Here is a 27915-nt window from a genome sequence, read left to right on the forward strand (position 1 = left end):
TTCCAGCCCCTGAGAGACCCCCCCCCCTGGCCACCCAGGGAGAGAGTCCTTGAGAAATTGGGGGGCTTATTCTTCCAGGCTGCTGGAGCTGGACAAGAGCTACAGGGGGAGCAGAAAACTGTAACAAGCCTTGAATAAAAATCAGAGGGTGCAACCAGAGGTTGAGAGAAAACCATGAGCCCGGCTGGCACAGAGGAAAGTGCTGCCAGGGCCTTGGGAACATCGTGGCTGGTTATTCAGGCTGTTTGGGAGATATGAAGCCCCTTTCCCAGAGGGAACACCCTGTTTTCCAGGTTCCTAGGCCCCAACAAAAGATCTCACGGGTTGGTGGTGCTGAAGATGAACATGGAGCTGTGTGGCACCATCGCCTTGCCGGTCTCGCTTTTCTCCTTCTTCCTTTTCTTCTTCTCCAGCTCTTCCTCATCCTCTTTGCTCTCGGCCTCCTTCAAGGGGCTGGCTTCCCCGTCTGTCTTGTTGCTAACTGCAGGAAAGTGAGAGCCTTTGCCTGGCCTTGCAGCCAGGCACAGGCAGCCCCCACCCCCCGGACCAGAAGGGAGGAAAAGACACGAGCTGCCAGGATGAAGCAGATGAAAGGGGTTTTAACAAGGCCAGATTTCACATGCTGTTTAATTAATAACACCGTTTAAAGCAGCTCACCTTGACAGCAAGGATGCTGTTAAGGGATTTGAGCAAGCTGGGCAGAGGCTGTGGATGTGTTAGGAAAAACAGGGGATGGGAGTGTTTTGCCTGGGCAAGGAAGAAGGGGGAGGGAGTCATGAGGTTAGGGGTGGGTAAGAAGGAGGTGAGAAGCTCCTCAGGGCATGGTGGGACAGCAGCTCTGTGTTTGGGCTGCCCTACAAGTCTGGGGTGCTGCAGGGAGGTAAGACAAGAAGCAGCAAAGAAAGCACCACCCCCCCACCCTCCCCCCCAGCTGATGGATGCGGGTGGGAAAAGCTTTGCAAGCAGCTTTCCCATCCCCACAGGTTTCCCAAGGGCTAGGAGAGGGTGCTCAGGAAAGAGAGACAGGTCCTCACTCTGTACCACAGCGGAGTCGTGGACATCGATCATGATGGTGGTGCTCTCTGTGGCCTTCTCAGTGTTGGGGGTGATGGAGGAGAGCTCGGGCTCACTCCTGCTGACAGTGTGGCTGCCCTCCAGCAGTGCCTGCTCGCTGGTGTCCGGGCTGCTGCAGTCCTGATCCCGGGGGGGTTCAGGTGCTGTCTTGGGGGGGCTCCCCTCCTTGGTGGTCCCAACCAGCTCCACATCACCAGCAGGGACCCCATTTGTCCTGCTGGAGGGATGTGGGAGAGATAAAAAAAACAAAAAACAAACAAACAAACCAGAGGTGCAAGAAAATATGGGGAGAGAGGCCAAGCAGCTGTGGGAACTGTGAGATGCCCTCCTCGGATACCAACCTGATGGGCTCCCTGCTTCCCTCCGGCTCCCTCTGAATCAGCGCCTCTGCTGAGGTCGTGTCCCCATGCTGGTCCCCATCCTGTGTCCCCTCTGTGGGGCTGGTCTCCTCCAAACCCATCTCCTGGCTGCCCGAGCGGCTCCCCAGGGCACTGGCCGGCTCCTTCCCCTCCACCCGTGCCCTGCGGTGCCGGCTGCGCCGCTGGCTCTGCCTCATCCGTGCCCTGTCCTCGGTGCCCCCTCCTGCTCCATCCTGCTCGCCCGGCTCGCAGTTCCCGTGGCACGATTTCTGGTGCCACGGCTCCTTGTCTCTCTTGAGCCTGGGCGATGGGCTCCTCCTGTCCTCTGCGCTGCTGGGGTTGGCTCCCGGGGCTGGCTGCTCGGCTCCCTCAGCCAGAGGCCTCTCCCCTTTGCTGCCCTGCTGCTCCTCGGCGCACTTCTCCAGGGCGACGCCGTCCCCCAGCTTCTTCCTGCGGAAGATGCTGGCGTGGGGGTTGATGAGGGGCGGCTCGTCCTTGTTGATGCCCTCCTGGCTGGACATCTGCATGTGCCGGCGCAGCTGGCTGGTCCTCTGCTCCCACACCGACATGTGGTGCCGCCGGCGACGCTCCCGCCTGCAACCGGGGACAGCGAGGGGTCTGCGTCCTGCCTTCACCCCCATCCACCCCGGATTCGATTTGGGAATGCCAGGGAGATGGAAATGCCACCCTCAGGGCTACGGGCTGGGCTCCTGCTTGATTCCCCAGCCTTCCAGCATCCCTCTGGTGCTGGCAGAGGATGGAAACGTGGCTGAGAATGTGTTTCCACTCCTTCTGGAGGCACCAGATGGATGGAGGACCAGCTCCAGCAGCCTCACAGCTGCCCTGGAGCTCTCAGGCAGTAATGCCTGGTTTGCTGGGAGCAGCCAGCACCCTGTTTTGTCCTATCCCAGCCAGGCAGCGACCATCTTCCCCTTGCATGATTGCCTGGGGACACCTTCTTAAATACAGGCAATGCTCTCTCACTGCAGCCAGGAATCCCTCCTTGCACTGGGGATGCCTTTGCATCAGCAGCTCCCTGGAGCCAGGCTCCTTTTTGGAGCAATGCTGCCCTAACACTACAAACAAGGGTGCAGGGCACACTGGTGCAAGAGGCAGCTTGGTGGTGGTGAGATGGGGCCAGTGAGTAAGAGCAGGGAAGATGCCAGGTACAAGACTTGCCTATCTCCAATGAGAGATGGCCCTCCAAGGCATTTGCAACACAGAGGACAACCCTGTGCTCAGCTAGACTGAGCCAGCACAGCCCCTTGCCTGGCACATCCTGGTGGGAAGCCTGCCTGAGGCTGGGGAAGCAGTTTTGGCTGCTGGTGGGGAAAAGGAGCTCTATTTGGCCTGCAGGGAGGGCCACGAAACCCTGGAGCACACCAACACCCTGGAGAAGACAGACGTGCCCTTCCCAGGTACACGGGAACCCCCAGGAGCACACGGGTGGGACACACCCGGCTCATGCCCCGGGGAGCCGTGTGCCCACGGGCGGCAGCACGTCCCGACACACAGGTACCGCACAGGACCACGGGGGCACGCACAGAACCACGAGGCCACACACAAATCCACGCACAAACAGGGCTCTGGAGAGGGCCGGGGTGGGGAGCGGCGTGCGCCCCATCCCCAGGGACACACGGACAGCACAGGAGCCACAGACACCCACCGCCCCCCCCCAGCCCACATACAGGTGGCTGCTGCGCGGCTCCCACATCGACATGTGGTGTCTCCTCCGCCTGTCTCTTCTGGGGAGGAAAAACAAATGGGTTCAATCCCCCCTTCTCCCCTCTTTCAGTTCCTGCGGGGCAACGCTGAGAGGTGTGTCCCCCCACCCCGGGCAGCTGGGAGCTCTTTGCCCACCAGCTGCCAGGATGCTGGAGCACAGCAGCAGGGGAGTGAACCCCTCACTCATCATACACCCTTGCACACCAGCAACGAGCTGCCCGTGCTGACCCTTGAGCCCTGCAACCAGATTCCCCAGCGTGACAGTTTGCTGCCATCCAGGGAGGTACGTGCAGCAACGTTCATGGCAAAGATGCAGATCCATTTTGTGGGGGGTCCACGTAGCCGTTCCTGCACCCGGGGCAGCTGTGATTCAGGGGCACGGGGTGTCCCTCAGAAGTCCTGCTACAGCCTTGGATATTGAACAGCTCTTTCAAACTGCTCCAAATTAATTTCTCCCAAGCAACACGTGGCAATTTTGCAGAGGAAGTGATGCATCAGGCCAGACCCGAGCTGCTCAGAGCTGTCATCGTGGGTTAATGCTGCCCTGAGACCACGGAGAGGAATGTGAAGCTCCCCAGCAAAGCCAAGGCACAAGCCCAGGGCTGAGATGCTGCCAAGCCCACATCTCCTGAGCAGCTCCAACACAGAGAAGCCTGGCAGGGCTGTCAGTGCCCCTCACATCCCAACCTCAGGCAGCAGGGGATACCTCTTGAACCAGCACAGAAAAGATTCAGATAAAATAACAGACCTGTTTTGGTTGGAAAAGACCTTGAAGATTACCAAGTCCAACCATTAACCCAGCACTGCCAAGGCCACCACTGACCCGTGTCCCTCAGCACCACATACACACCATTTTCAAATCTCTCCAGAGATGGTGACTCCACTGCTGCCCTGGGCAGCTGGTTCCAGGGCCTGACAACCCTTTGGGTGAATAAATTGTTCCCAAGATCTAATCTAAACCTCTGCTGGCACAACGTGAGGCCATTTTGTCTGGTTCTCTCGCTCATTACCTGGGAGAAGAGACCGACCCCTGCCTCACTCAGGTAGCTGTAGGGAGCAAGAGGGTCTCCACTCAGCCTCCTTTCTCCAGCCTAAACACCCCCAGTTCTCTGAGCTGCTCCTTGTATAAACACAGCTCCAAGCAAACAGCCCTGAGCGTGTGCAAACGTGCAGACAGTTGTTTACAGGTTTTGCTCTTTGCAAAGGCTGCGTGTGGCACGTGCCAGCAAATACACCCCAACCACATGGGGCCAACACCCCGCGTGCCTGCAGGTGAGACGGGACACATCCCTCTGCCAACCTGCCTGTGAAATGACACCCTTACCCCCCCCTCTGAGTCACTCTGGAGGTTGCCTGCTTGCTCGCAGCCACGTGGCAGCGACCAGTGCCACGCTGATGGCAGAGGGTGCACGTCCTGAGTGAGCCAGGCAGGCAGGACCCACGGGCAGGGATCCGCAGCGAGCGGCCGAGCTCCCACCCGCATCCCGGGAGGCCCCGCCGCGCGGCAGCTCCCGCACGCGTCCATCTGGCCACCCACTCGTCACACGGCCCCGAGCCATCTGCACCACCAAGCACCAAGCCTGCAGATACAATGCTTTGCCATCAGCACCACGGCCACCCCCGCCAGCCCGGCCGCGTGGGAACACGCGTCTGCCCGTGCTGCTGGGTAGCCACAGAGAAACGCAGCCATCTGGGTCTGTGTGCCCAAACCAGCTCGGTTTCACCGCTCTTGGAGTTTCTCTGCTCTGGCTTGTCCTTGGCTGTGATGTCCCCACCAGCCCTCCCCAGGGTAGCACCACCAAAAGCACATCAGACCCGACGTTGGAGATGCTCGCCCCCACTCCCTTCCCTGCCCCTGACACCACCCAGGGGGGAGGAGCTGGTGGAAAGATCTGCAAACATCAGTATCTCCCATTTCAATGTTGCTAGAACAACAACAAAAGGTTGGAGCGATCTGTTTTCACACAACCAGCTCTGGCAATGCCTGGAAAACTCCAGCAGGGATGCACAGCGTGGGCAAATCCTTCAGTACCCTAATACAGCCCATCTCCCCCTCTTTCTCTCTCCTATCTGTCCATTCTCCAGCTTAAATCCCCCCTATTCCCTTGCTTCATCCAACACAGCAGCCAGAGCTTGTCACAACACACACACTCTGCCCTCCCACCCATAAACCTCCCTCCCTTCTTCAATGCTCAGCCAGACACAGAGTTAATTCTGAACACCCCATCACCCCCAAAGCAGGGCAATATCTGCAGCTGCTGGGAGACCAGGCAGGATTTACAAGCACCCCCCAACTTCCACTGCCCCTAAAGCCACGGGTGCTGCAACCAGGGCGAGGAACCACCTCACCCCAAAGCTGCCCCCGACCTCCACCCAAGAGGCAATGATTTCTCTCGGCAAAACCTGCAAGAGATTCTGCCATGTACAAGCTTGGCTGGGTTTCAAAGCAGAACAAAACCTAAAATTCCCTGGGAAGGGATTCTATATGGAAAAAAACAAAAAAAAAGGAAAGAAAAAAAAACAACAACAAAAAACACCAAAAAAACCCCACACCAAAAATCCTTTCAGCTGTACTGAAATGTACTGTTTTGGGAAACAAATCAAAACGCCTCGTTCCAATGTTGACTTTGAAAGTTTTATGTGATTGAGACCATATGACACGGCAAAATAAAAGGGGGGGAAAAAAAAAAGGCATCCAGAAAAGAAAAAAAAAACCCCAGCATTTTCTTGTGCTGAAATGTGGAGCCAAGGCTCCTTAACACCGTGCTGGGGATTGATGTGGCTCGGGGCTTTTTTTGCCTTGCCCAAATCAAATTTCTGGGAAATAAATGGTGGTTTTTGCAAACCTGCTTCATCTCTCACCAATGTATTTGTCCCCAGGGAAGCAGCCTGGGGTGGGGGAGGACTTCTGACCCTGCTGCTCCCTTCTCCCTCAGCCCTGCCACAAAGGAATGCTCCTGGGAACAAATCTCACCCCTCCTCAAGGAAAAACTGAGCTCTGTTCCTCCTCTCCAGCCTCCTCCCAACCCTTGCAGCAGCCCTGGGTATCTGAGCTGTATGTTTGGGGCACAAAGCCTCTTTTAGCAGATTTCTGCCATTCCCAAGCTCTGAGGCTTGGGGTCAGGGGTGGGCAAAGCTCAGGTGCCATGGGGTGAGCAGATCCCCACTCTGACACCTCTCCAAAGGTTCTGCTGCTGATGGGGAGTATCTTGCATCTCCATCTTGCATCTCCATCCATCTCTCAGGAAGGCACCCTGAGATGGAACACGCTCCTACATCTCCACCTATCCCTCAGGAAGACACCCAGAGATAAAGTCACCAAGGGCAGGGATGGTGGGGGGGTCACTCACTCGATAGCTGGCATGTTTGGGGCAGACATGGGGCTGACTTCTTTGGCTTTCTGAAGGGCATGCTTCTGGTTGAAGGCCTCCTCTTCCTCCTGCTCATCCTGCAGAGGAAACGGGAGATCCTTAATGGGATGCTGGGCTTTCATCAGAGGCAGGAAGGGAAGCACAGGGCTACCTTAGACACTAAGATGTGCAGGAGACAAGGAGAGCAGGCACTGTGTTTTCAGATATCACCTTAGTTTTATCATGGGACACAACTTCCCCACTATGCTGGGCCTTAGTGACAGTGTCAGTGCTACTTAAATAAGGGAACCTGGCTTGCTCTGGGCAAGAGCTGGGCTGTGCATGCAACAACAGCTCCAGACAGGCCAGCTCAGCCCTCCCTTCTGCACAGCCACAGGGGTGAGACAGGCATCACCCCCGATGGGCTGGGAGGAAAGGCATCCACCAATGACCCCAGCACAGACCTTATTGCTTTAATGAGTATGCTTGTGTCTCTGGAGGAAAAAAACCACATCATTAGGAGTTATTAGAGTGCTTGCAGCCTTTTCAAAATCTCAGCACTCCCTTAATTGATGCTGCTGGTGCACAGCAGGGATCTCCCACCCTTTTCCCACCCCTGGAAGTGCCACCAGCACCCGTCACAGGGGAACAAAGACCCCCACACACACTCTCCCCCCCAGACAAACGAGCACCATGTCCCATTTTGTTTGCTGCTAAGGGGTGAGATGTACACCCGTGTGGAAACCTCCAGGTGAGGACTTGAGTAGTAAACATGAGCTCTGCAAAGAAATGGGTATCGTGGGATTGCTGGTCCCCTCCAAAGAACAGCAATGACCCAGGCAGCTGTCACCTCCTCACCATTATCCAGATGGTGCCCCAACATTTCAACATTCCCCACATACTTCCCAGCATGGTCTTAAAAACAGTTAAGCCAAATCACCTTCTCAAGCACCATCCTAAAATTGCCTCCTAAATTGCATCCACTGCCCTGCAGGCAGATGGGGAATAAACAGGGACACTGTGCCTCCCACTCTGCTCCTCCAGTGTGCTCGGGCAAAAATCTGTCTCCACATCAAGCCCCATCAGATGAGAGTTCTCTCCATCTGACTGGAGGCAAACAAAACTGGGGAGCTTAAACAGACAAAGAGTTAAGCCACGCGTGATGGGAAGTGTGGGTGTTCCTGGAGAGAGCAGCAGGTTTAAACACTTCTCTAAATCCAGGTCTAAATGGCTTTGCCCAGGCACACAGGTTTGTGTTTCAGGGAAACATCCTGAGTCCTTTCCCAGAGGAAGGGATTTCTCTTCCAATCAGACCTGACCTCTTCTCAAAGCAGGCTGAGCTAAGGGACTAGGTGGTCCCAGATCTGGAGTGAGGACAGTCACAGGCACTGCTCACAGGGCCTGTCCTGCTGGTTTCATCCTTTATTACCTCCACAAGAGAAGAAAAACGAGCAACAGGAACATACCTTGGTGAGCTCCTGAGCGTTGGCCAGGTTGTCCACTGCAATGGCCAAGAACACATTCAGCAGAGTATCTGTGAGCAGCTAAGGATGCACAAGCCACGTGTTAAGGATGTGGGTGTCTGCAGCCACTGAGAGTGGCCCTGATGGCTCCTCGGTGAGGAGCAGCTAAAGGGACAAACTTCTCACCCATCCCATACACACAGCCCTCAGTATATTTGGGATACCCAAGGCTGCTGCACGTATGATAGGACTCCTTCAACTGGGAGAGGAGGAAGGAGCAGTGGGTGGGGAGGGGGTGCCCCCAGAGAGGGAGCTAAGATGGGGTTGTCTCCAACAAGAAGCCCAGCAGCCAGGTGGATACAGTTTCCAAACAAGGTGAGGACAATGAAATAGATGGAGGACCACATCCCTGAGCGCACGCCTCCCTGCGAGCGGATCCCATTGTACATCACCTCGTTCCAGTCCTCACCAGTCAGAATCTGCAGGAAAGAAAGCCACCACCTCTGTCACCTTCTCATCACCTGGACAGCCCCCTCGATCCATCCCACCAACGTGCAGGAGCCAAGTACAGAGACCCTGTGCAGCAGATAACCCAGCTCTACAGTTGCAGCACTTGACAGAGATGATGTCCAACACTGCTGAGGGTTTAGGTCTCCTCAGAAGAGTTTTGAAACTCTTCAACCTTGCATAACAGAGGTGGAAGAGTTTCCACCTCTTGCCATCCACTTTGTTATACAGGAGGAGAGGGAGGAAGCAAGTTGTATCCTAGCAGCTGATGGAGGGGAACTTGTTTGGTTTAAAGGGCCCCTTCCAGCCAGTGAGGAGTGAGCAGCTGATCCCAAGTCCCCTTGCAGCCCAGCTCCTACCTGGAACACTGTCATGATGGCTGCAGGGAATGTGTCAAAGTTGGCCGATGGGGTCCCATCGATGAAGTTAAACCTGGAAGTGGAAAGGACATAAGTGGGCTTCAGTACTGAGATCGTCAGTGCCCTGACTGCTGTGCTACCATCTCTTGTGCTTAGAAGGACCTTTACCCACTCTAAGGAAGGTCTGCTGAGCATTTGGTACCAGAAGCCAAAAGGAGTCCTGGACAGAAGGACCCACACAGCCCAGTGGCACCTGCCCAAGCAGGAACTTTAGTGTGGGAGAGGTACCACTGATAGAAGCAGGCTGAGGGGTAAGGCTACATTCTTCCTTAGGCACCTCAGAAGGTGTCATCACTTGGCTTTGACACCAAGAAATTCCTTTTCCCCAAACTTGACATTACCCACCTGCCTCCAAACAGCTGCATTCCCAGCAGGGCAAAGACTACAATGAAGAGGAAGAGGAGAAAGAGCAGGCTGATAATAGACTTCATGGAGCTCATCAGTGAAACCACCAAATTCCTCAGGGATGCCCAATACCTGGCAAATAGAGACAGTGCTGGAGCACTCAGAGCAATGCTGGGAGGAGAGCAGGAGTGGCCAGGTCTGCACTGCAGCCACAGCCTGAGACTGAGGGTGACGGGCACCGAGGGTTGGTACATACTTGGTTATTTTAAATATTCTCAGGAGACGAAGGGCTCGTAGAACACTGATCCCAAAAGAGGTTCCTGGCCTGAAGATAGCCCAAACCACTTCAAAGATGCTTCCCACGGTGACCTGAGAAGCAGACACAGCCAAGAGTCAAAGACAGGCTCAAGATGGGCTCTTGCAGGAAATCTTCACATCCCTGAAGACAAAGCACCCACCACCCTGCCCAAGGCAGGTCTGGCACGGGCAGGCTGCCTCAGCAGAAATGGCCCACTGTGAGGGCCATCCTGTTCTCCTCCTTGGTACCCTGTGCTGCAGACACCTGCCAAACACCTCACCCCACACCCACAGCATCTCTGGGGCCACTTACCCCACAGTCGAAGCAGTTGAAGGAAGAATGGAAGTAAAGGCGCGGCCCCATCCCGTACATCTTTAAGGACATCTCCAGGAGGAAGAGTCCAAGGAACAGGAACTCTGCATAGTCTGAAAGGGAAAACCCAGACGTGCTACCCTTGGGGCACTGAGTTCCCTGGAGCACCCTGTGTGCATCCACCCAGAGCCCATGCAGCACACCACAGAGGTGGGACAAGGCAAGGAGCACGATGCTCCCCTCAGCTCTCAGGGTTTGGGATGAGGGAAGCAAGGCCAGGCTGGACGTGGCTTTGAGCAACCTGGTGTAGCAGAATGTGTCCCTGATCATGGCATGGAGCTAGATGACATTTAAAGTCCCTTCCAATCCGAATCAGTCTACGATTCTAAGTTTGTCAGAGGAGCTAAATTGTGTATAATGGAACAGCTACCCCACAGATTAATCTTTCAGGCTAGGTGCACTGGTGTTCCAAGGGTTTGAGGAGACCAGAGAAAGCTGGCATGGAGCAGAGCAGCTCTTTATGACAGTGGTTGAGGCATCTGCAAAGACATTAACCACACGTGACTGTCGGGGAATATTAGCAACCTGGATATAAATCATTGCATGGCTGGAACTTGGCCAAGGTAACTGGGCTGAACAGCCAAGAGCCAGAGCAAAGCTTCCCCAGCCATCTCATGAACATTAAAAGGCAAGAGTCTGGCTCTTCACCTTGTCCAAAAGATGCTTCTCACCATGACCAGCTGCAGTACCACACCAGGACATGCTGGGATGCCAGCAGGCCTGAGCATACTAATGCAGATTTGGGCAACTCTAGTGCTTGATGGGGACATTTTCAAGGTGAGGAAGGGTAACATGGCTGAGAAAGCAGCACTGTCTCTGCTGCAGCAGCTCAGGAGTAGCACACAGCTCCTGTGGGGCTGACCATGCTGCTCTGCAGCTAGCACCATGCTAGAACAGACATGGGTGTGCTGCCTCTGAGACTTGACTTTGTGCAATGGCCCACTGTGGGCTGGGAGATGCTCCAGTAACTCATTGCAAGCTTGAGATCTCCATGCCATGCCCTGCACCAAAACTTTAACCAGGGGGTTCTCCCATGACCAGCCTCATCATAGAATCATGGAATTGTTTTGCTTGGAAAAAACTCCTGCAATCATTGAGTCCAACCATGAACTCAGAACTACCAAGGTCACCACTAAACCATGACCCTCAGCACCACATCTACACAGGTTTTAACTCTGTCCAGGGATGGTGACTGGGCAGCCAGTTCCAGGGCCTGACAACCATTTCAGTGAAGAAATTGCTCCAATCTAAACCTCCCTGGCACAACTTGAGGCCATTTTCTCTTATTCAAGAGTTTGTTACTTGGGAGAAGAGACTGACTCCCACCCCACTCCAACCTCCTTTCAGGTAGTTGTGGAGAGTGAGATCTCCCCTTAGCCTACTTTTCCACAGCCTAAACATTCCCAGTTCCCTCACTCACTGCTAACAGGACTTGTGCTCCAGACCCTTCACCAGCCCCATTGCCCTCCTTTAGACATGCTCCAGCACCTCAATGTCCTTCTTGTAGTGAGGGGCCCAAAACTGAGCACCCCTGCAAACCCACACCTTGCCAGCAATTGCTTGTGGGCATTCAAACATGGATCTCCAGCAAGCTTTCCATCAGCACTGTCCACAGTTTTAGGATAAACCCAACTGAGACCTGCAGTCTATTCCTCTCTCTTGACCAACACATCACACCTCATGACCTGAAGAGCACGGGACCAGCAAAACTCCTCCATTTTTCATCACAGGGCTGAGGCAGCCATCAGTGGCCACGGTGCCAAGGACAGAGCTGAGTTTAATGGCTGTACATGGCCTTTGTTACCACACAGTGATTGTTGTTCAGGTTATTCCCCACCCAGCTCTGTGCCAGCATGACTCTGGTGGGACTCCTCCCCACATGTCCTGAGACAAGGAGCAAAGGGAACCTCCAGCCGCTGGAGACAAGAAGGTTGCAGGAGGTTTTAGCAGCCCATGCGATGCTCTCACACCTTCACAAAGAAGCCCAGGGACTCACAGAGGAAGTGGGTAAGCCAGGCTGGCTGGTTGTGATGGACAATGGCCACGCAGGCAGTGTTGAGAGCCACCAGGCTCAGGACGATCCAGTAGAAGACCTGGGACTTCACCATGTGGCGGACGGAGATGCGCAGGAGACGCTCCTTGTGCCGCAAGTAGGAGGCACCATCCACCCTGGCACCTTTAAGGCCAGAGTGACTCAAGGGGTTACCTAAGGGGAAAGAGGGGGGAGAAGGAGTTTGGGTGCTCCAGCCCTTCCCTGCAACGTGAGGCAGCTCACAGACATCGCTCCCACAGCTTGACCACCCCGTTTATAAATGGTGTGGGGACGTCGTGTGGTTTTCCCTTCCTGGCTGCCAAACCAGCAAAGACGGCTGATTCATGACCACCTCCCCGGGGTTGGTGTGACCCTCACCACTCAAAAAGGGAGGAAAAGCTCCAAGCAGCACTAACCCAAAGTTGGATGCAGAGGTCTTCTCTGGGCCAGCCTCCGCTCGCCCACGGAGGAGATGTCCATGCAGTGCTCGTCACTGGCGTCTGTCCGGTTCCTTTTGATGGTGGCTCTCCTGAGCACTGGGGAGGGAAGAGGAAGAGGTGTCACTGGCCCAGCTCTGCCAGTAGCCAGCTCGTTGGACTATGATCTGGTGATCAGCACTCGGCTAACTCAGGGCTGGTAACAGGATGGAGACACCCAGGTGACCTTAGTCCAGAGATAACCCTGTGTAGGAGCTTCTGGCCTTCAAACCCCCTCAGGGGTTATGCTGTCAATCCCCCTCCCCACACCACTCTCTTAGGCTGCAGAGCTCACTGGGGCATCCCCAGACATCACAGCTGGAGGGGGTTCAACCTCCTGCTGCAGACAGGCAGATTTTGAGGCAGGGCATTACTTGTCTTACCTTCTAAGGCTGAGGTCCCAGAATTTTTGTTCTCTTCAGCCAGCATGACTTCCTCTATGCAAAACACAGAGCTCAGCATCAGGAGACAAGACACAGCAGGCTCAGAGCATCAGACCTCACTGCCTTCTACCTAAGCACTTTGCTCAGCCTAGAGGTGGTTGCCCCAAGTTGAAAACTCTTGTCAAGTATTGGTTAAATGTCCAAAAGCAAATTCTGGAGGGTGGCAAATGGCAGTGACCACATCTTGCATCAGAAAGAAAAATTTCTTATGATCAGCCCTTCTACCTCCACTGGAATTAACACCAGTAAAGAAGTTGAATGTTGTAGAAAGGTCTGGGGCTCAACACCCTGATCTGGGGCCACAGCTGAGGTTTGGAGCTCAGGCCTCATTTCGAGTTACCATCCTTTTTCAAGCCTGAAGGCTACATGGAAGTGTCAGTCTTCCCTTCCCAGTGCTGAACACACCAAACTGATCCCACAGGAGGTGCAAGCAAGGTCAGAGGCTGTGGGATTTTGGGGACCAAGCCACACAGGTCCCACATGCATGGCTGGAAGCCTGGAAACCTCCACCATCCCCAGGTCCAGGTTGGAACCCCGAGCTGGCAACCAGCAAGTGCATCCCATCCAGTCTCTCCAGGATGAACTGGAGAACCACTGTCCCATTGATTGCCCACCACCACAGGGAACTCCAGCAAACACTAAAAGAGAGGAAACCATGGCACAGAAAAGCTGACAGCAGTGATGCTTGCAGCTTTCTCTGGAAACTTAATATATCTCAGGTTCAAAACATTTTCATCAGCTGTTCCCAACATCCTTGCTCTCCTCCTGGCTGGAGAGGACCGAGCTCATCCACGCACCCAGTGGCACCGCATGACAACTCGGGTGCTGCACTGGATGATGATGATGCTGAGAGAATCCCTTCCCATCTCCATCACTCTGCACGAGCCTTCAGAGCCCAGCAGCCCCCAGGAGCCCCCCCCGTGCCACCGGTTTTTACCCGCTTTGTCAATCCAGGCCCGGTAGCCGTTGAGCTCCCGCTCGATCTGCTGCTGGCGCCGCAGCTTCATGAAGGCCCGGCGGTTCTCCACCCGCTCGCGCTCCTTGGCAAACTCCCTGGGGAAGGGCAGAAAGGGGGTGGTGAGAGCACAACCCGGGGCACTGGGGGCACCACGGGGCCAGGAGCCGAGGGCGAGCACAAGCCATGGGCTGCTGGAGCATGTTGGGGCAAGACGCGGTCACCCCCAGGCAAAGCGTGGCCAAGGGATGGGTGATCCGTCAAAGAGAAGAGGCTTCTTTGCAGCAGAAAACAAGCACCCTGCTCACTCAGCCTCCCGTACCCCAGCTGTCTGGGAAAGATGCTCCCAGCACCACCTGGCACCAGAACCAGCTCAGCTCCTCTGTGTCCCTTCAGGGAATGAAAACCAGGCACCGTGAGGAGGCAGCGAGCAGATGGAGAAGGGCAGCTCCTGTCCCCTGCCTTCACCACCTCTTCCTCTGCAGCCTTTCTCTTCCCAGACTCTCCCTGGAGGGTTCTCCCAAAGCTTTAGACATCCCTGCTGTCCTCTGGACCTCAGTGTCTCATGCAAACTGTCGAGGCATGATGACCAGTCCAGGGAAGGACAAGAGGTGGTGCAGCTCTGCAGTGGGCAGGAGGCCAGGCAGCCCCACATGGGCTCTGCCAACATGAGGGCACTCAAATGCTGAGCAGCACTGGCCAGAACACCGTGCCCCCTGCTCATGCAGCCTCTGGCACACACGTTGCAGGGATGGACCAGCACACCCCGGTGCTCACATGCCCACCTGGGAACAATCAGAAACACACTCCTGGGTACCCATGACATCCGATTTCACCTATACCCCAGCTCAGTGCTATGCAAAGACACCCAGATGCAGCTAGGGCTGTAGACACCTCCTCATGTGCAGGTAAAACACCAGACCATGCTGGTAAGCATGGGGTCCTTCCTGGTTGCCACACACTCATGGCCATACATGGAAGGCTCGTGCAGGTTTTTGACCTGCTCTTCATGAAGAAGCACCCAAATCCCTAAGCAAGTCTGCAAAGGCCAACACACACACCCAGAGAAATAGAAACATTTGGCAGGAAACACAGGAGTGGCAATATATACAGCCTCCCACCAGTGTCATGAGTTACATCTGAGATGACACCCCTGGACCTGCTCCTAGGATGTCCCACACCCTGTGCTTGCACACACCATGTACCTGGGGCACCTCAACCTGTACATTATACCTCAGCTGACAACCACCATCCATAGAATCACAAACTAGTTTTCTTGGAAGGGACCTTAAAAGTCCCTTAGTTCCAAGCCCCCTGCCATGGGCAGGGACACCTGCCATTAGACCAGGTTTCTGCAAGTCCCTCCCACCCTGGTCTTGAACGCTTCCAGGGATGGGGCAGCCAGAGCTCCTCTGGGCAACCTGTTCCAGTGTCTCACCACCCTCACAGTGAGGAATGTCTTCCCAATTTGCACACAGGGAGCATCCCTCACACCATTAATTCCTCCAGCACAACCCTTCCTTCCAACAACATCAGGGGGATGCAACCTGCTTGCTGCAGCTCCTCTCTCATCCCCAAGCCACAGTGACCACAGAACCCTGGCTGCACAGAGGATTCCAGCCCATCCCCTGGGCCCCTTCCTTGGCCCTCAGCTGCTCCTAGGGAAGCATGATTGCAAAGAACAAATGGCAGTGCTCTCTCTGCAAGACAAACATGTCTCCCCCTGGAGACCAGCATCAATCTCCAGCCTCAAAAAAACCCAATATAATAAAAAAGAATATTCAAAAGAACTAAAAGAACTGGCCTGTCTGCTGCAGAGGGAGTTCAAGTGCATTACCCCAGCTGAGCCATTACCCCCTTAACGCTGTGTGGGCTTTTGCATGTGTGTGTGTGTTTGTGTCAAAACCCCTGAATGTTCCCTGCATCTCCTGTTTAAGATCCCCAGACAATTCAAACGTTTTTCATTCCACCCCAGGAAGGTGAAGTTTCCTGCCGCTCTGGCATTAAGCATCAAATGACTCTCCCCCTCCACCACTGGCTTTCAGACTGAAAGGAGACTTTCTTCTCCAAGGGCAGGGAAGGGGGAAAGAACAAAAGGCAAGAAAGAGAAAAGCAGTGTCACTGGGTGGGAGGAAAAGGAAGGACCTCCCATAGCCAGTGGTGAAAGGAACGCTCACTTTTGGGCACCTCATGCAAAACCCCTCCTTGCCCTACACCTGGAGGAAAGGCAGGACCACTGGAGCTGTGCCATCGTCCCCCACCAGCCTGTGCATGTTAGCAAATTGGGACATCAAGGAACAAGGGCTGCTGGAGCATGTTGGGGCAAGACATGGTCACACCCTGGCAAAGCGTGGCCAAGGGATGGGTGATCCATCAGAGAGAAGAGGCTTCTTTGCAGCAGGAAAGGTGCAGGTGCACATGAACAAGCACCCTGCTCACTCAGCCTCCCGTACCCCAGCTGTCTGGGAAAGATGCTCCCAGCACCACCTGGCACCAGAACCAGCTCAGCTCCTCTGTGTCCCTTCAGGGAATGAAAACCAGGCACCGTGAGGAGGCAGCGAGCAGATGGAGAAGGGCAGCTCCTGTCCCCTGCCTTCACCACCTCTTCCTCTGCAGCCTTTCTCTTCCCAGACTCTCCCTGGAGGGTTCTCCCAAAGCTTTAGACATCCCTGCTGTCCTCTGGACCTCAGTGTCTCATGCAAACTGTCGAGGCATGATGACCAGTCCAGGGAAGGACAAGAGGTGGTGCAGCTCTGCAGTGGGCAGGAGGCCAGGCAGCCCCACATGGGCTCTGCCAACATGAGGGCACTCAAATGCTGAGCAACACTGGCCAGGGTTGGTGGGGAAGCTGCCTCTCTCCTGCTGCTGTGGTCCCCTGGTCCCCCTGTTTGCTGAACCCCATGGGCCACAACAACTTCATGCCAGACAGCTCCTTGGCAGACATTTTTCCCCCTGGACTCTGCAGATACATCTGCAACCAGGAGAAACTGGAAAGCTTCCCCCAGTCTATAGAATCATAGGATGGTTTTGGTTGGAACGGACTTGAAAGATCATCTAGTTCCAACCACCCCTGGCATGTGCAAGGACACCTCATTAAACCAGGTTGCAGAAAGTCCCACCCAATTTTCACCCTCAGGGAATGTGGCCCCTCTCTGCTACCTCCTGCCTGCCCATGCCTCTGTATTCCAGCTCCTCTGCTGAGGCCAGCACCTCATTTTGCTGCTTGGTGACAGAAACCATCATCACCTCTCCATGACGAAACCCAGAAAGACCAGCTGAGCTTCCAATAACCTTTCCCGAGAGAAGGGAACATGAGCATCTCTCCAGTACCCTCTTCATCAAGCACCATTTCTCTCTACCCAAGTCTTTGCTCACAGAGCCCTAATTTACAAGAAGCTGGTGCCACGTTCAGCCAGGGACAAGGTCCACGCAGCTGCGGCAGCGTCTCCGAGGGAGCCACTTCCCACACGCTTGATCCCTAATGGAGCTTAATTGCTTTTGTCCATTAGAAGGAGGAAGGGGTGGCAGAGAGGGGAGGGGAAAAAAAAGTAGTTAAGCTCAACTTAATGAATTATTACATTTCAGAGAGACACGTTACTGAGCAGGGCAGCAGCGGGGGCTGGTGACATCTGAGAGTGGGTAGGCGATGCTGACAGATCAAGGATTGCTCAGAGCCAATTTGCAGCAGCGGGTAGAGATAATGCTGTGTGTGAGTGAGAACAGGGCCAGCAAGGGTGACTGACAGCAGCTTGGGAAAGCTCCAAGTCACAGGCAGGGCAGTGTCGCATCACCAAGAGCCCAGAACCTGCCTCCCGTTGAAGGGCTCTGCTCCCCGGCATGTTTGGGTGACACCTCCAAGGATGGGTCAGTTTTACAGAGCTCAGGGCTGTGCTGCCCCATGAGGTCCCTGTGAGGGACTTGGAGAGCCCCAGGAGCTAGCATGGTCCCTACCTGCAACACCTCTGCTTGACCACCTGGGTCTCCTGGTCTCAAATCTTGATGCCTCTCCAGCATGAAAAACTCCAGCCAGAACAGCCAAGCTCCACTCATGCTGATCCTGGGTCACTGCAGCCCTTCCCCACTCAAACCAGTAAAGCTGAGGGCACACAGCGAGTGATGGAGGTGAGCACAGAGGGTGGTGATGCTGGGAGCTGAGGAGCAGGAGACCATCTCTCCTCCTGCGCACAAAAGCACCATTCATCCTCACACCAGGCACAGCCTGCCAGGGTGATGGGAGATCGGATGGTTCCCTCCTCCTCTGCCTGCAAATTCTTCTCTACAGCCTTGGCATTGCCCTCATGTCACCTGAAAGTGTCTCTCCTCCTGGCAGTAGACCTGGAAGACACCATTGTCCTTGCCCACCTTCCTACCTGGGCCCCCACACCCTCACTCACACCAGGGCAGCAACGTTTTTACTGCACCACTGTGCTCTGCTCAAAGGACTGGAGAGACCAGGTCTGGTTTTAATGGGGGAAGAACCCCCATGGAAGCATCCAGCTTGAAAACAGGCCCCCTCTTCATGAAAAAAAAAACCAAACCAAGCAAACTGGAAAAACCCCCACAAAAAAAAAAACCAACCCAACAACAAGAAACCAAACAATGATAAAACCAGTAAAAAATAGATAGATCACAGACACTGCAACCCATTTTTATCCTTTTTGGAGCTTCTTTGAGTTCAGAGCAGGTCCACGACATGCTGTTCACATCAGTATTGTGGCTACTAGACTTGGAAACAAAAAGCCAACCCTCTTCAAACCACTCAGTTCATCACCTTTTTGCCACCCTTGAAGACACCATCAACATACCAGTTACCAAATGGGTCATAAAATGGTACAAGGCAGCAGAAAGGGTGGGGTGGGAAGAGGAGATCTACTGGATTAGACACAGGGGATGAGGCAGCAGTGCTGTGCTGCTGGGAAAAAGACATATACAATGGGATGCATAACAAGGAACACCATCTGTAAGACATCAGGTCATAAATGTAGTAAATCTCCACAGCACTCGCGAGGTCTCAGCTCACGGCTCTGACTCAGCTTTGAGCAGCACAACTTGAGGAAAAACCACCTTCAACTCCAGGAGGAGGGTGTCAGAGAAGGTGATGGTACAGAACTGCCAACAGACGGTTTGGAAAACACGGAGGAGACAGTTGCAAACCAGAGGGGATCAGATGGTATTTACCCAAGAGGTGTCGAGGAGCTGAAGTCAGTGTGTTGAACTAACTGTGCAGCCTGTAACCTGGGGCTTCTGCAGGTGGTGGGAAGCAGGGACAACAGAACTGGGAGGGCCAACCAGGAGTACAACACTGAACCAACAGCAAAGGCCAGGGCAGGGTGTCCAGGGGGCACAGAAGCCTCTGCAGGTGGAAGATGTGCTTGGTCTGCTTGGAAGGAGGCAACAAGTTTTTTGGGGTAAGGGCAACTGCTTAAGGTCACTTGGAGAATCTTCAAGGTCAGACTGGATGGAGCTCAGAGCAACCAGGTCTAGTTGAAAATGACCCTGCTCACTGCAGGGGGGTTGGACTAGATGAGCTCTACAGGTCCCTTTCAAGCCAAACCATTCTATGATTCCTTAACAAACCTGGGTTGTCTCAAGAAAGCCTTCTCATGAGGCTCTGGTGAAAAGAAAGAAAACAAACAAAGGAAAACAGAAACACCCTGCTCCTCGTGTTGCCTCTCAGTGGTGACCAGCAGCTTTTGACCAGCCCTGTGTACTCTGGCAAGAGTGGTGTGTTCCCCACGTGGTGACAAGGCTGCAGCACCTCAGCCTCCTCCTAGAGAAATGGATGGGTTAGTGTCTAGAGCAGTGGTCCATGTGGTGAGTGGGAAAAAGGCTGACAGGTCACACCCAGAGGATGGTGGTAAATAGCTCCTCCTCAAATGGGCAGCCAGTCACAAGTAGGGTTTCCCAGGGATCAATACTGGGCAGAGCACTGTTTAATATCTTCATAAGTGATCTGGATGATGGGACCAAGTGCACTGTGATGAAGTTTGCTGATGATACCAAACTGAGTGAGAAAGAGGACATTTCAGATGTGAGAGCCACCCTGAAAGGAAAACCTGGGCAGGCTGGAAAAATGGACTAACAAGAACTTTATGAAGTTCAACAAAGAAAAGTGTAAGGTCTTGCAAGAGGGAAAATACAATCCAGGAGTGAAGCAGAGGCTGGGATCTACCTGGCTGGAGAGCAGCTCTGTGGGAAGGGACTTGGGGGTCCTGGTGGAGAACAAGCTCAACATGAGTGAAGTGGAGCAGCACAGAAAGCCAACAGGATGCTGGGTGGCATCAACAAGGGCATCACCAGCAGAGGTAAAGAAGTCATCATCCTGCTCTACTCAGCACTTGTCAGGCCACACCTGGGACACTGTGTCCAGTTCTGATCCCCACTGCACAAAAAAGATGTGGACAGGCTGGAGAGGATCCAGAGAAGGGCCACAAAGATGATCCAAGGCCTGGGAAGGTATGAGGGAATGCTGAGAGGGTTTGTGCAGCCTGGAGAAAAAAAAAGGCTTATTGCCATGTGCCAGTACTTAAAGGGTGACTACCAAGAAGATGGGAACTCCCTGTTTACAAGGAGTCACATGATAAAGACAAGGGGTGATTGGTACAAGTTCTTCCTGGGAAGATCCTGACTGAACACAAAAGGAAAAAAATTCCCAGTGAGAATAATCAGCCATTAGAATAATGTCCCCAGGGAAGTGATGGATTCCCCAGTACTGAACACTCTTCAGATTCAGCTGGACAGGGTGCTGGGCCATTGCATCTGAACTGTGTTTCTACTTGGAAAGGTTGAACCAGATGATCCTTGAGGCCCTTTGAACTTGCCATTCTATGATTCTACAACTGATTTAAGCCTGGTTTTATTATAAGTACTTGCTGATGTCTGTCACTTCTACAGGGTCCTAAATGGGCTGGTACAAGACAAGGGTGATACCAAGCAGCATGAACTATTCAGAAAAACACCATCAAGCTTGTTTGTGTGGACACCCCACACTAAGAGAAGTCAACAAAAACTGAGCAACAAGGGACAGGCAATGACAACATGGAGACACAGGGAGAAGGCAGCCCAAATGTGAACTTGTCACCAAAAGTGGGGAGAGGGCAGAGGGGTTCCAGATGAGGAGCCACCAGGAGCAAAGTCAAGACTCCCAGCACTGAAGAACTCCTTTTGTAAGTTGGTGCCTCAAAGTGATATGGGCCACACCATTGGCCAGCCATGTTATGGGATCTCTTGAGTCTAGGCTTTGTGCAGCTTTGAAGATAGAGTTCAAGAATTCAAATAATTGGTGTCTGTCTGATGGGGAGCCAGAGCAGCAACAGAGACAGTGAAATTACTCAAAGCAGTGAGTAACACAAGAGAACCCAGACATCTCCTCATGGGGAACACAGCCCACCAAACAGCAAGGACTTCAAATACCTCCCCTCTTCTCTCCAGCAATCCCTGTTTCTTATTTATAGGTAGTTTCAGTCAACAGCCTCCCATATATCCAAGAGCAGGCTCATTCATTGCTTAGGAACATGGCTGGGCATCAGCTGTACCTTCCTGCAAAGTCTGTCCCTCCCCAGTGGATCCCAGCAGAGATGCAGGTGCCCAGTCTAGTCTCTGGAATTCAGGGTGGGACCAGCCCCTCTCCACTTCCTGCATGCTGTCCAGGGATAAGAAGTACTCCATGATCCAAGCAAGAAAAGCACTCATGGATACTTGCTTTGTGCTCAGCTCAACTCTGCTGTGACCTTTCAAAAAGAAAGGCAGGTTTTCCATGACACTTGGGTTGGGCTCAGAGCAGCCAAGAGTCTGCAGAGCTTCTTGCTTCGAAGGAGAGAAAAAGAAATGGCAAAGAGGACAAATGTCACCAGGAGAAGGGAGGCACCAACATTCCAGTTGTAGAGTCTCAGCTTCAACATTTTTGCAAGGGTAACAACATTAAGGTTGGCATCTGTGTCCCCCAGGGGCAACAACTGCACAGGCCACCCGTGCTGCCAGAGAGGTATAGAAAGGTGGTAGAGGGTCTGGTAGCCCCAGAGCCAGAGATGGAAGCTTGGGATTTTATTTGGTTCTTATCAGGCAGGGCTGGGATGAGCAGCACAGCTTCACTGCTTCAAGAGCCCCGGGCTTTGTTCACAATCACTCCCACTGGCTCATGCAGCGCTGGGGAAATGTCACTCCTCCCCTCCCCTCCCATGTTCTAGTTTTTATCCTTTGTTAGTGGAGAAGAGCTTTAGAGTCCCTCTTTGCAAGCACCAGTGATCTGCAGATGAAAAGTGCACGGCCAGTATCACAGGTGAGTTACAGTACGGGGGGAAAAAACCCCACCAATTTTCAACATTTCATCGTGTTCACTTCCCAGGAACTTCCAAGCTCTCTAATTGATGCCTCCAACACACAAATACAATGAATTCAGAACCAACCATCAAGTGTGAAACCCACAATGCAACTGCTAGATATGTCAATCTGCCACTGCAAAACAAACAAACAGCCACCTACGAGATCTGAAGAACTGATCATGCTCCATGATTCATTAGGGACACCCTGTCCTCTTCATCCAACAGGAGAGACCAGCACCTCCCTGCAAGGATGGAGCTGCTCATGGGGGAACTGGGCATCTCCAAAGCCACCTGCCAAGTCAAAGAGCTGCAGACATGGCCACACCAGTGCTGTCATTAACCAGGATGACAGAAATGACGACCATCTGGAACAAGCAACTCCAAAAGCATTCTGTAAGCAAGAACTATCTGCCAAGTGCTTTGTCAAGAGAATCAAAAATGAGCCTTTTCACCCACAGTCCTTAGACAACAGGCAGTCCACAGAGCAGATTTACAAGGAGGCACAAGTAGGAGCAAATCTGAAGGAGCTGAGACACGCTGGCAAGTAATTTCTAAAGAGAAATCAAAGGGGAAAGTCAGAGTAATCTCTTTGTTGTGGGGTTTTTTTTCCCCTCCTGCCTGGCTGGCTGTGAGAGAAGCCTCTGTCCCCTGTGCCACCAGGGGACACGGCACACGGGACACGCACAGCTCTTGTCAGGGAGGGTGTTTGGAAAGGGCTGGGAAGCCTCTGCAGAAAGGTGGGACGACAGAGCACGGCTCTCATTGAATATGGATGCCCACCTGGCTGCTGAATACAGATGAAGACCTCAAAGGCTCCTTTGCTTCACTCCTGTCCAAATACCACGTCGGTGACACAAGAGCTTCCTCAGAGCCAAGCGACAAGCGTGGCCACGTCTCACCAAGCGTGGTCCCACCAACCTCCTCCTCCATCCTCCTCCTCTTCACACCCAGGCAAAAGCGGGTCCAGCTAATGAATCTCCAAACACCCAACTGCCACAGACACCTCACATCTCATCTGAACCACTCCCTGAGATGCCACAACCACTGAAACAACAACAACAAGAAGCCAAACCACCAGCCACGCTCCCGAGCTTTCACTCTTCTGCTGCAGGATTTCTGGGGCATGTTTGTTGGCATCTTCCTGTCCCTCATGATCTCCCCACCAGCCTTCCTGCAGTGTGACAATGTCTCTCCTTACTTTCCCCTCCACAAAGCACCTACCTCCAAGACATTAATCCTCTTCCCAGTGTTTTTGGATTCAAGCCACCTGATCCAGCTCAAACACGCAGGTCCCAAAAAAACCCAACACCCCTCTGCCTCCACTGACAATGTACACTTGTTCCTTCAATGCCCTTATTATTAATTGCTATAAAACTTAATTTATTCATCGTTTGTTATGCCTCGAAATTGGATGGGAAAGAAATTCAAATGAAGTCAAGTGAAAAGATTTCAGAGCTGGTACAGAAGGCTCCTGAAGGAGCTGAAGAAAACTCTCTGGAGACTGGGAAAGCAGTGCTAACCCAACCTGAAAGGAAGAAGATCTTAAGACAAAGAAATCTTGCCAAATTGATCCTTTAATTATAACATTAGTCGTTTCTTTCAAAGGCTTAGCACAAGAACTGGGGGTGGGGGGCAGAAAAGACTTAAAGAGAGAGAAGACTTAACATCATCAGGATGAGTGGAAGCAATTAGGAGGATTTAAATTACTCTCTTGTTTAGCACAAGGCAGATGGATTTCATTTTTTCTTGCCATCGTGCTCAACTTCTTGCTCTGCCACCAGTTCCCAGAGGTCTTTTCCTTGGCAGACCCACGGGCCCAGCCTTCCCTGGTCAGGCAGCATCTTGTTCCACTCTGCACCCACTCAGCTGTTGGTGTGGACCACAATGAGCAGGGATCAGAGCAGCTTTGTCACCCTGGAAAGGGGCTGGGAGTGGAGAGAGGAAAGGAACCTACCAGTCCTCCACAGGAGGAGGGCAATTGTAAATGAGCTTTTCTCTGCAGGGGCTGTAGGAACAGGAGATGGGAAAGAGGCAAAACACAGCCTGTCTGGTGTTAGAAGCTCCACGTGAGTCCTCAACATTATCCCTCCAAGCGTGGCTGATTTTTCATCTTCACTCTTCCATCCTCTTGCTCCCAGCGACAAGCCAGACATCATCCCACCTCCTGAGTGCCAGGGGGCAAAGCAGGCAGGACCTCTGCAATGGCCAGGGGAGCTGTGGTCAGGATTGGGATGGCATTACTGCTGCCAGGGCACTGTGCATGCCACGGGTGGTGGGGACCAGGCAGGGTCTGCACTGCTCTGGAGATGTGGCTCAGACACACGGATCCAAAGGGCAGGAGGACATCCCCTCCAGCCCTCCACCTCATCCCATGGCTGCAATTCCTTCTCTGCACCACGGTGGTTCTACCTGGGAAGAGGGACAGAGCTGCCAGTGCCTGGTGGTGTGTGACACCAACCGTCAGCCACAGGATGCAGGGAGCAACACTGGATATGAGTCTCAAGCATCTTCCCAAGCTCCCAGATCCACCAGCTGCCAGGAATTTTAGCTGATGCTCCATTCTTGCTCGCTCCCACTGACTCTCTTCTGCCAGGATTATTTAAGTAGCTTGTGTAGCTTTAAAAGTTGAGCAGTCACATCTCCTCGGGCTTCATACCTGCTCTCAAAGAGGAACAGGGCCAATTTATTCATATTTTTTTCTCCCTTCCTGCTTTCACTTAGAATTAATTGACCCATAATTGCAGCCACAGAGGGGGAAAGTTAATAGACACAGTGAGAAATGCCAAAGCCCCAGAAGAACTGGTTCTCCAAGCCCCTGCCTGGAGTGACTCCATCTCCTCTTAATAGTGATGCATGTGATTCCAGTGCGTGTTCGTATTTAGAGAGAAAGATTGAGGAGCCTCAGCAGGATGGAAATCATTTCTTTCCCTCTCCCACATACTTTGTGCTGAGGAGCAGATGGATCCAGGCTGTTTACATCACGGAGGTCATGCCTCAGCTTAACAGTTGGGGAACTGACTGTTGGGAGAGCTGCGCATCGCAACCAGGAGACTGCTAAATCTGGGCTCCAGCAAACTTCTGCTGGTGGCAAGTTAAACATTCAAGTGTCCTCCTGCTGCCTCTTCGCATTCAGGACCTGCCTTGGGTATTTGTTTTCCCCAAGGAAAACCACTGCTGAGATGAGGGGGGAGAGGCAGCTCTGCATGTGAGCGTGAAGTTTGGGAAGAAGGCTGGAAAACCCTGAGCAGACCTCACTGTTTGTCAGTGCAGAAGGGGCAGTTGGGAAACAATGTGGGTCTGGGTTTCTGCCAGTGAGCTACCAGGGCTGTGTCCTGAGTTAACAGAGTGATCAGGATTTCAGTGAGCCTGGCACGGCTGGCAGCTTTCCAAACCTAAACCTGGGAAAAGGTTTCCTTGGTGTGGAGCTGCTTCCATGGAGCTCATCCCCAACGTGACCTTCTTCTCTTAGTTCAGCCCAGCTGTGGGGCATGTGGGGTTCAGGCAGACCCTGTCTGCTCCTCCAGCTCTGAGGGTGAGGGATGGAAAGCTCACCCTTCTCCTCCCACAGCACAGCCAGGTGTTCTCTTCCAGCACAGGAGGGTGGTGAGAGATGTTAAAAACAATCAAAACTAAGCAAGTGAAGCGAGGAACGAAGCCCTTCTCATTGAGTCAAGGACTCACATTGTTTGTGTGCAGAAGCACCTCCTCCTGCCTCCTGTCTCACCTCTCCACAGCTCTGGCAGCAGCCTTGGCAAGAGGATGGTTCCCCACTGCTGAGGTACCTCATCCCCCAAGCTGCAGAAGATGGCCATGGCCAGGAGGGAGGACACACGTGGTGGCCTTGCCGTGGGGCAGCAGAGCCCAGCTCGCCTCCTCCACTCACCCCTCCGGGGAGCTGAGCAGTCACTTCTCCCTAGGTAGCTGGCACACCACAAGAGCATCTCCATTGCCAATTAGGCCACCCACCCACTTGCATCCTTCCCCAATACAAACCCTATCAGCAATAAACAAACAGTGGGAATGCCAGCCGGCGCCTGGGAAGAGCCCCAGGCAGCTCCATCCAAGTCGGCGGGCGCGGGAGCAGCTGCCTCCCAGGGCTCCAGCACGGACCAGGGCACGGGCTGGGCATCCCACCAGCCACCTCCTGGCACTCCTGCCAACGCCTGGTCTGCAGGCCAGAGCTACACTACCCTGCAAGCACCTGGCACTGGCAGCAGAAGCCTCAGTGTCCACACGACACGCTACGTCCGCACACTTCGACACTGAAACAAGGGGGTTTTCCAGCTGCCCAGCCCCAGGTTTCCTAATTTCCCTCCTCTGCTTTTGGCAGGAAGGCTCCCACCTGATGCTGACAAGCATCCCCAAGGTAGAAGTGGCACAAGAAATGCAAAAGCCACCCAACAGCGCTTGGACATCTTCAGCCTCCATTAGAGTTCCCTCCCTGCAGCCTGGACCTCCAGCTCCTGGACTCAGGCTGACCCCAGACTGAGAGCTGAGGAATTTTAACCCACCAACAGACCCCAAAAGCCCAGCCTGCCTCTCTAGACAAACACTCCTGAAGCACTCTTGAAGCCACCATCATACCCAAACTCAGAAGGGACACTTAGGACAGTGACAGAGATGACCAGGACCAGACTCCACATTAATCCTGCATCTAAGAACTTCCCAGCTGGCCAGACCAGGGCTGTGGCAATAAGGAAAAAAACCAAACCCATCTGCTGCCAGGCATAGGGTCCCCAGTGCCACCTGCAGCATGTGCAGAGGAGCCCAGTGCAGAAGACACAGTCTCCCCATGCACCAGCCCTTGCCAGTGGTCGAGGACAGGCTGATGCAGCCACAGCTCATTGTCATGGAGATAAGAAGCCTTTTATTTTCTCTCTCCAAACCCAGCTTAATGGCTTGGAATAAAAGCTCCTTTTCCCCTGGGAGGAGGAGAACAGGGACAGTTGCATTGTCTACACATCCTGGCTTGTCCACATGCACCTCAGGCAGCCCCACCCTCACCAGTGGGCATCCCACACTGGCACCAGGCACACCCTCCTGGCCACTGCATCACTCCCACCCTTGCCCCAAGCCCAGCCCATGCCCACCACACTCCATCACCCAGCAAATGTAGACCCCGTATTGAGGACTCAAGCACATTTTCATAAAGCTCTTCCATGTCTCTCCCTTCCAGCAGGTCCTAAGCAGCCAGAAGATCAACACTGACCATTTCTCACAGGTGACCAAACCCACCAGCTCTTCAACAAGGTGAGACAACGAGAAAGCATCTTCATCACTGCCCCTTTCCCAGCTCTCTGGGGAGGAGAGGAGCTAAGTAGAGGCAGGGAATGGTCCCTTGCTGTGGGGCAAGCAGGTATGGATGGAGGGGAACCAGCTGCTGGGTTCCTGGAGGGCACAACAGTACCAGGGGCCAACCTCAGGGCTTGAAAACATGTGATAGGCACGGCCTGGAGGGGAAGGATGGTGTCTTGCTTACCCTGACAGCACTCCCAGGACAAGGTTGAGGACGAAAAAGGATCCAATGATGATGAGGGGGATGAAGTACAGCCAGTTCCAGGTGGCTCCTAAGGCATCATTGGTCTGGAAGGGAAAAGAAAAAACAAAACCATGTGTGATGTTACGTTCAACACCAGCACGTGGGGCAGAGGGAAGGTGCCTTGGCTCAGACGTGGTGGTGACTCTCACTCCAGGCTCCTCAGGGCAATGCAGTCATGCTCACCAAGCCCTGATGGGCCCCAGGCAGCTGCCTGTGGAGGCAGGGATGGCCAGGTGG

The 27915-nt window shown here is 53.6% G+C and overlaps 1 protein-coding gene across 1 annotated transcript in view; it reads right to left on the minus strand.

Annotated features, from left to right (window-relative positions):
* CACNA1E (calcium channel, voltage-dependent, R type, alpha 1E subunit) overlaps positions 1 to 27915 on the minus strand; it is a 157842-nt gene that overhangs the window by 70960 nt on the left and 58967 nt on the right. Inside the window, exons 8-23 of the mRNA XM_009994666.1 lie at positions 27619 to 27722; positions 13801 to 13916; positions 12804 to 12857; positions 12406 to 12480; positions 11909 to 12118; positions 9853 to 9965; positions 9499 to 9611; positions 9243 to 9374; positions 8838 to 8910; positions 8333 to 8450; positions 7975 to 8042; positions 6509 to 6606; positions 3122 to 3178; positions 1416 to 2027; positions 1035 to 1288; positions 322 to 481 (exon numbers count right to left, since the gene is read on the minus strand). Coding sequence (XP_009992968.1) covers positions 322 to 481; positions 1035 to 1288; positions 1416 to 2027; positions 3122 to 3178; positions 6509 to 6606; positions 7975 to 8042; positions 8333 to 8450; positions 8838 to 8910; positions 9243 to 9374; positions 9499 to 9611; positions 9853 to 9965; positions 11909 to 12118; positions 12406 to 12480; positions 12804 to 12857; positions 13801 to 13916; positions 27619 to 27722 — 2357 coding nt within the window. The remainder of the gene's footprint in view (positions 1 to 321; positions 482 to 1034; positions 1289 to 1415; positions 2028 to 3121; positions 3179 to 6508; positions 6607 to 7974; positions 8043 to 8332; positions 8451 to 8837; positions 8911 to 9242; positions 9375 to 9498; positions 9612 to 9852; positions 9966 to 11908; positions 12119 to 12405; positions 12481 to 12803; positions 12858 to 13800; positions 13917 to 27618; positions 27723 to 27915) is intronic.

This window comes from Chaetura pelagica, unplaced genomic scaffold (genome assembly GCF_000747805.2).
Source record: "Chaetura pelagica isolate M959 unplaced genomic scaffold, ChaPel_1.0 scaffold363, whole genome shotgun sequence".
Classification (NCBI taxonomy): Eukaryota; Metazoa; Chordata; class Aves; order Apodiformes; family Apodidae; genus Chaetura; species Chaetura pelagica.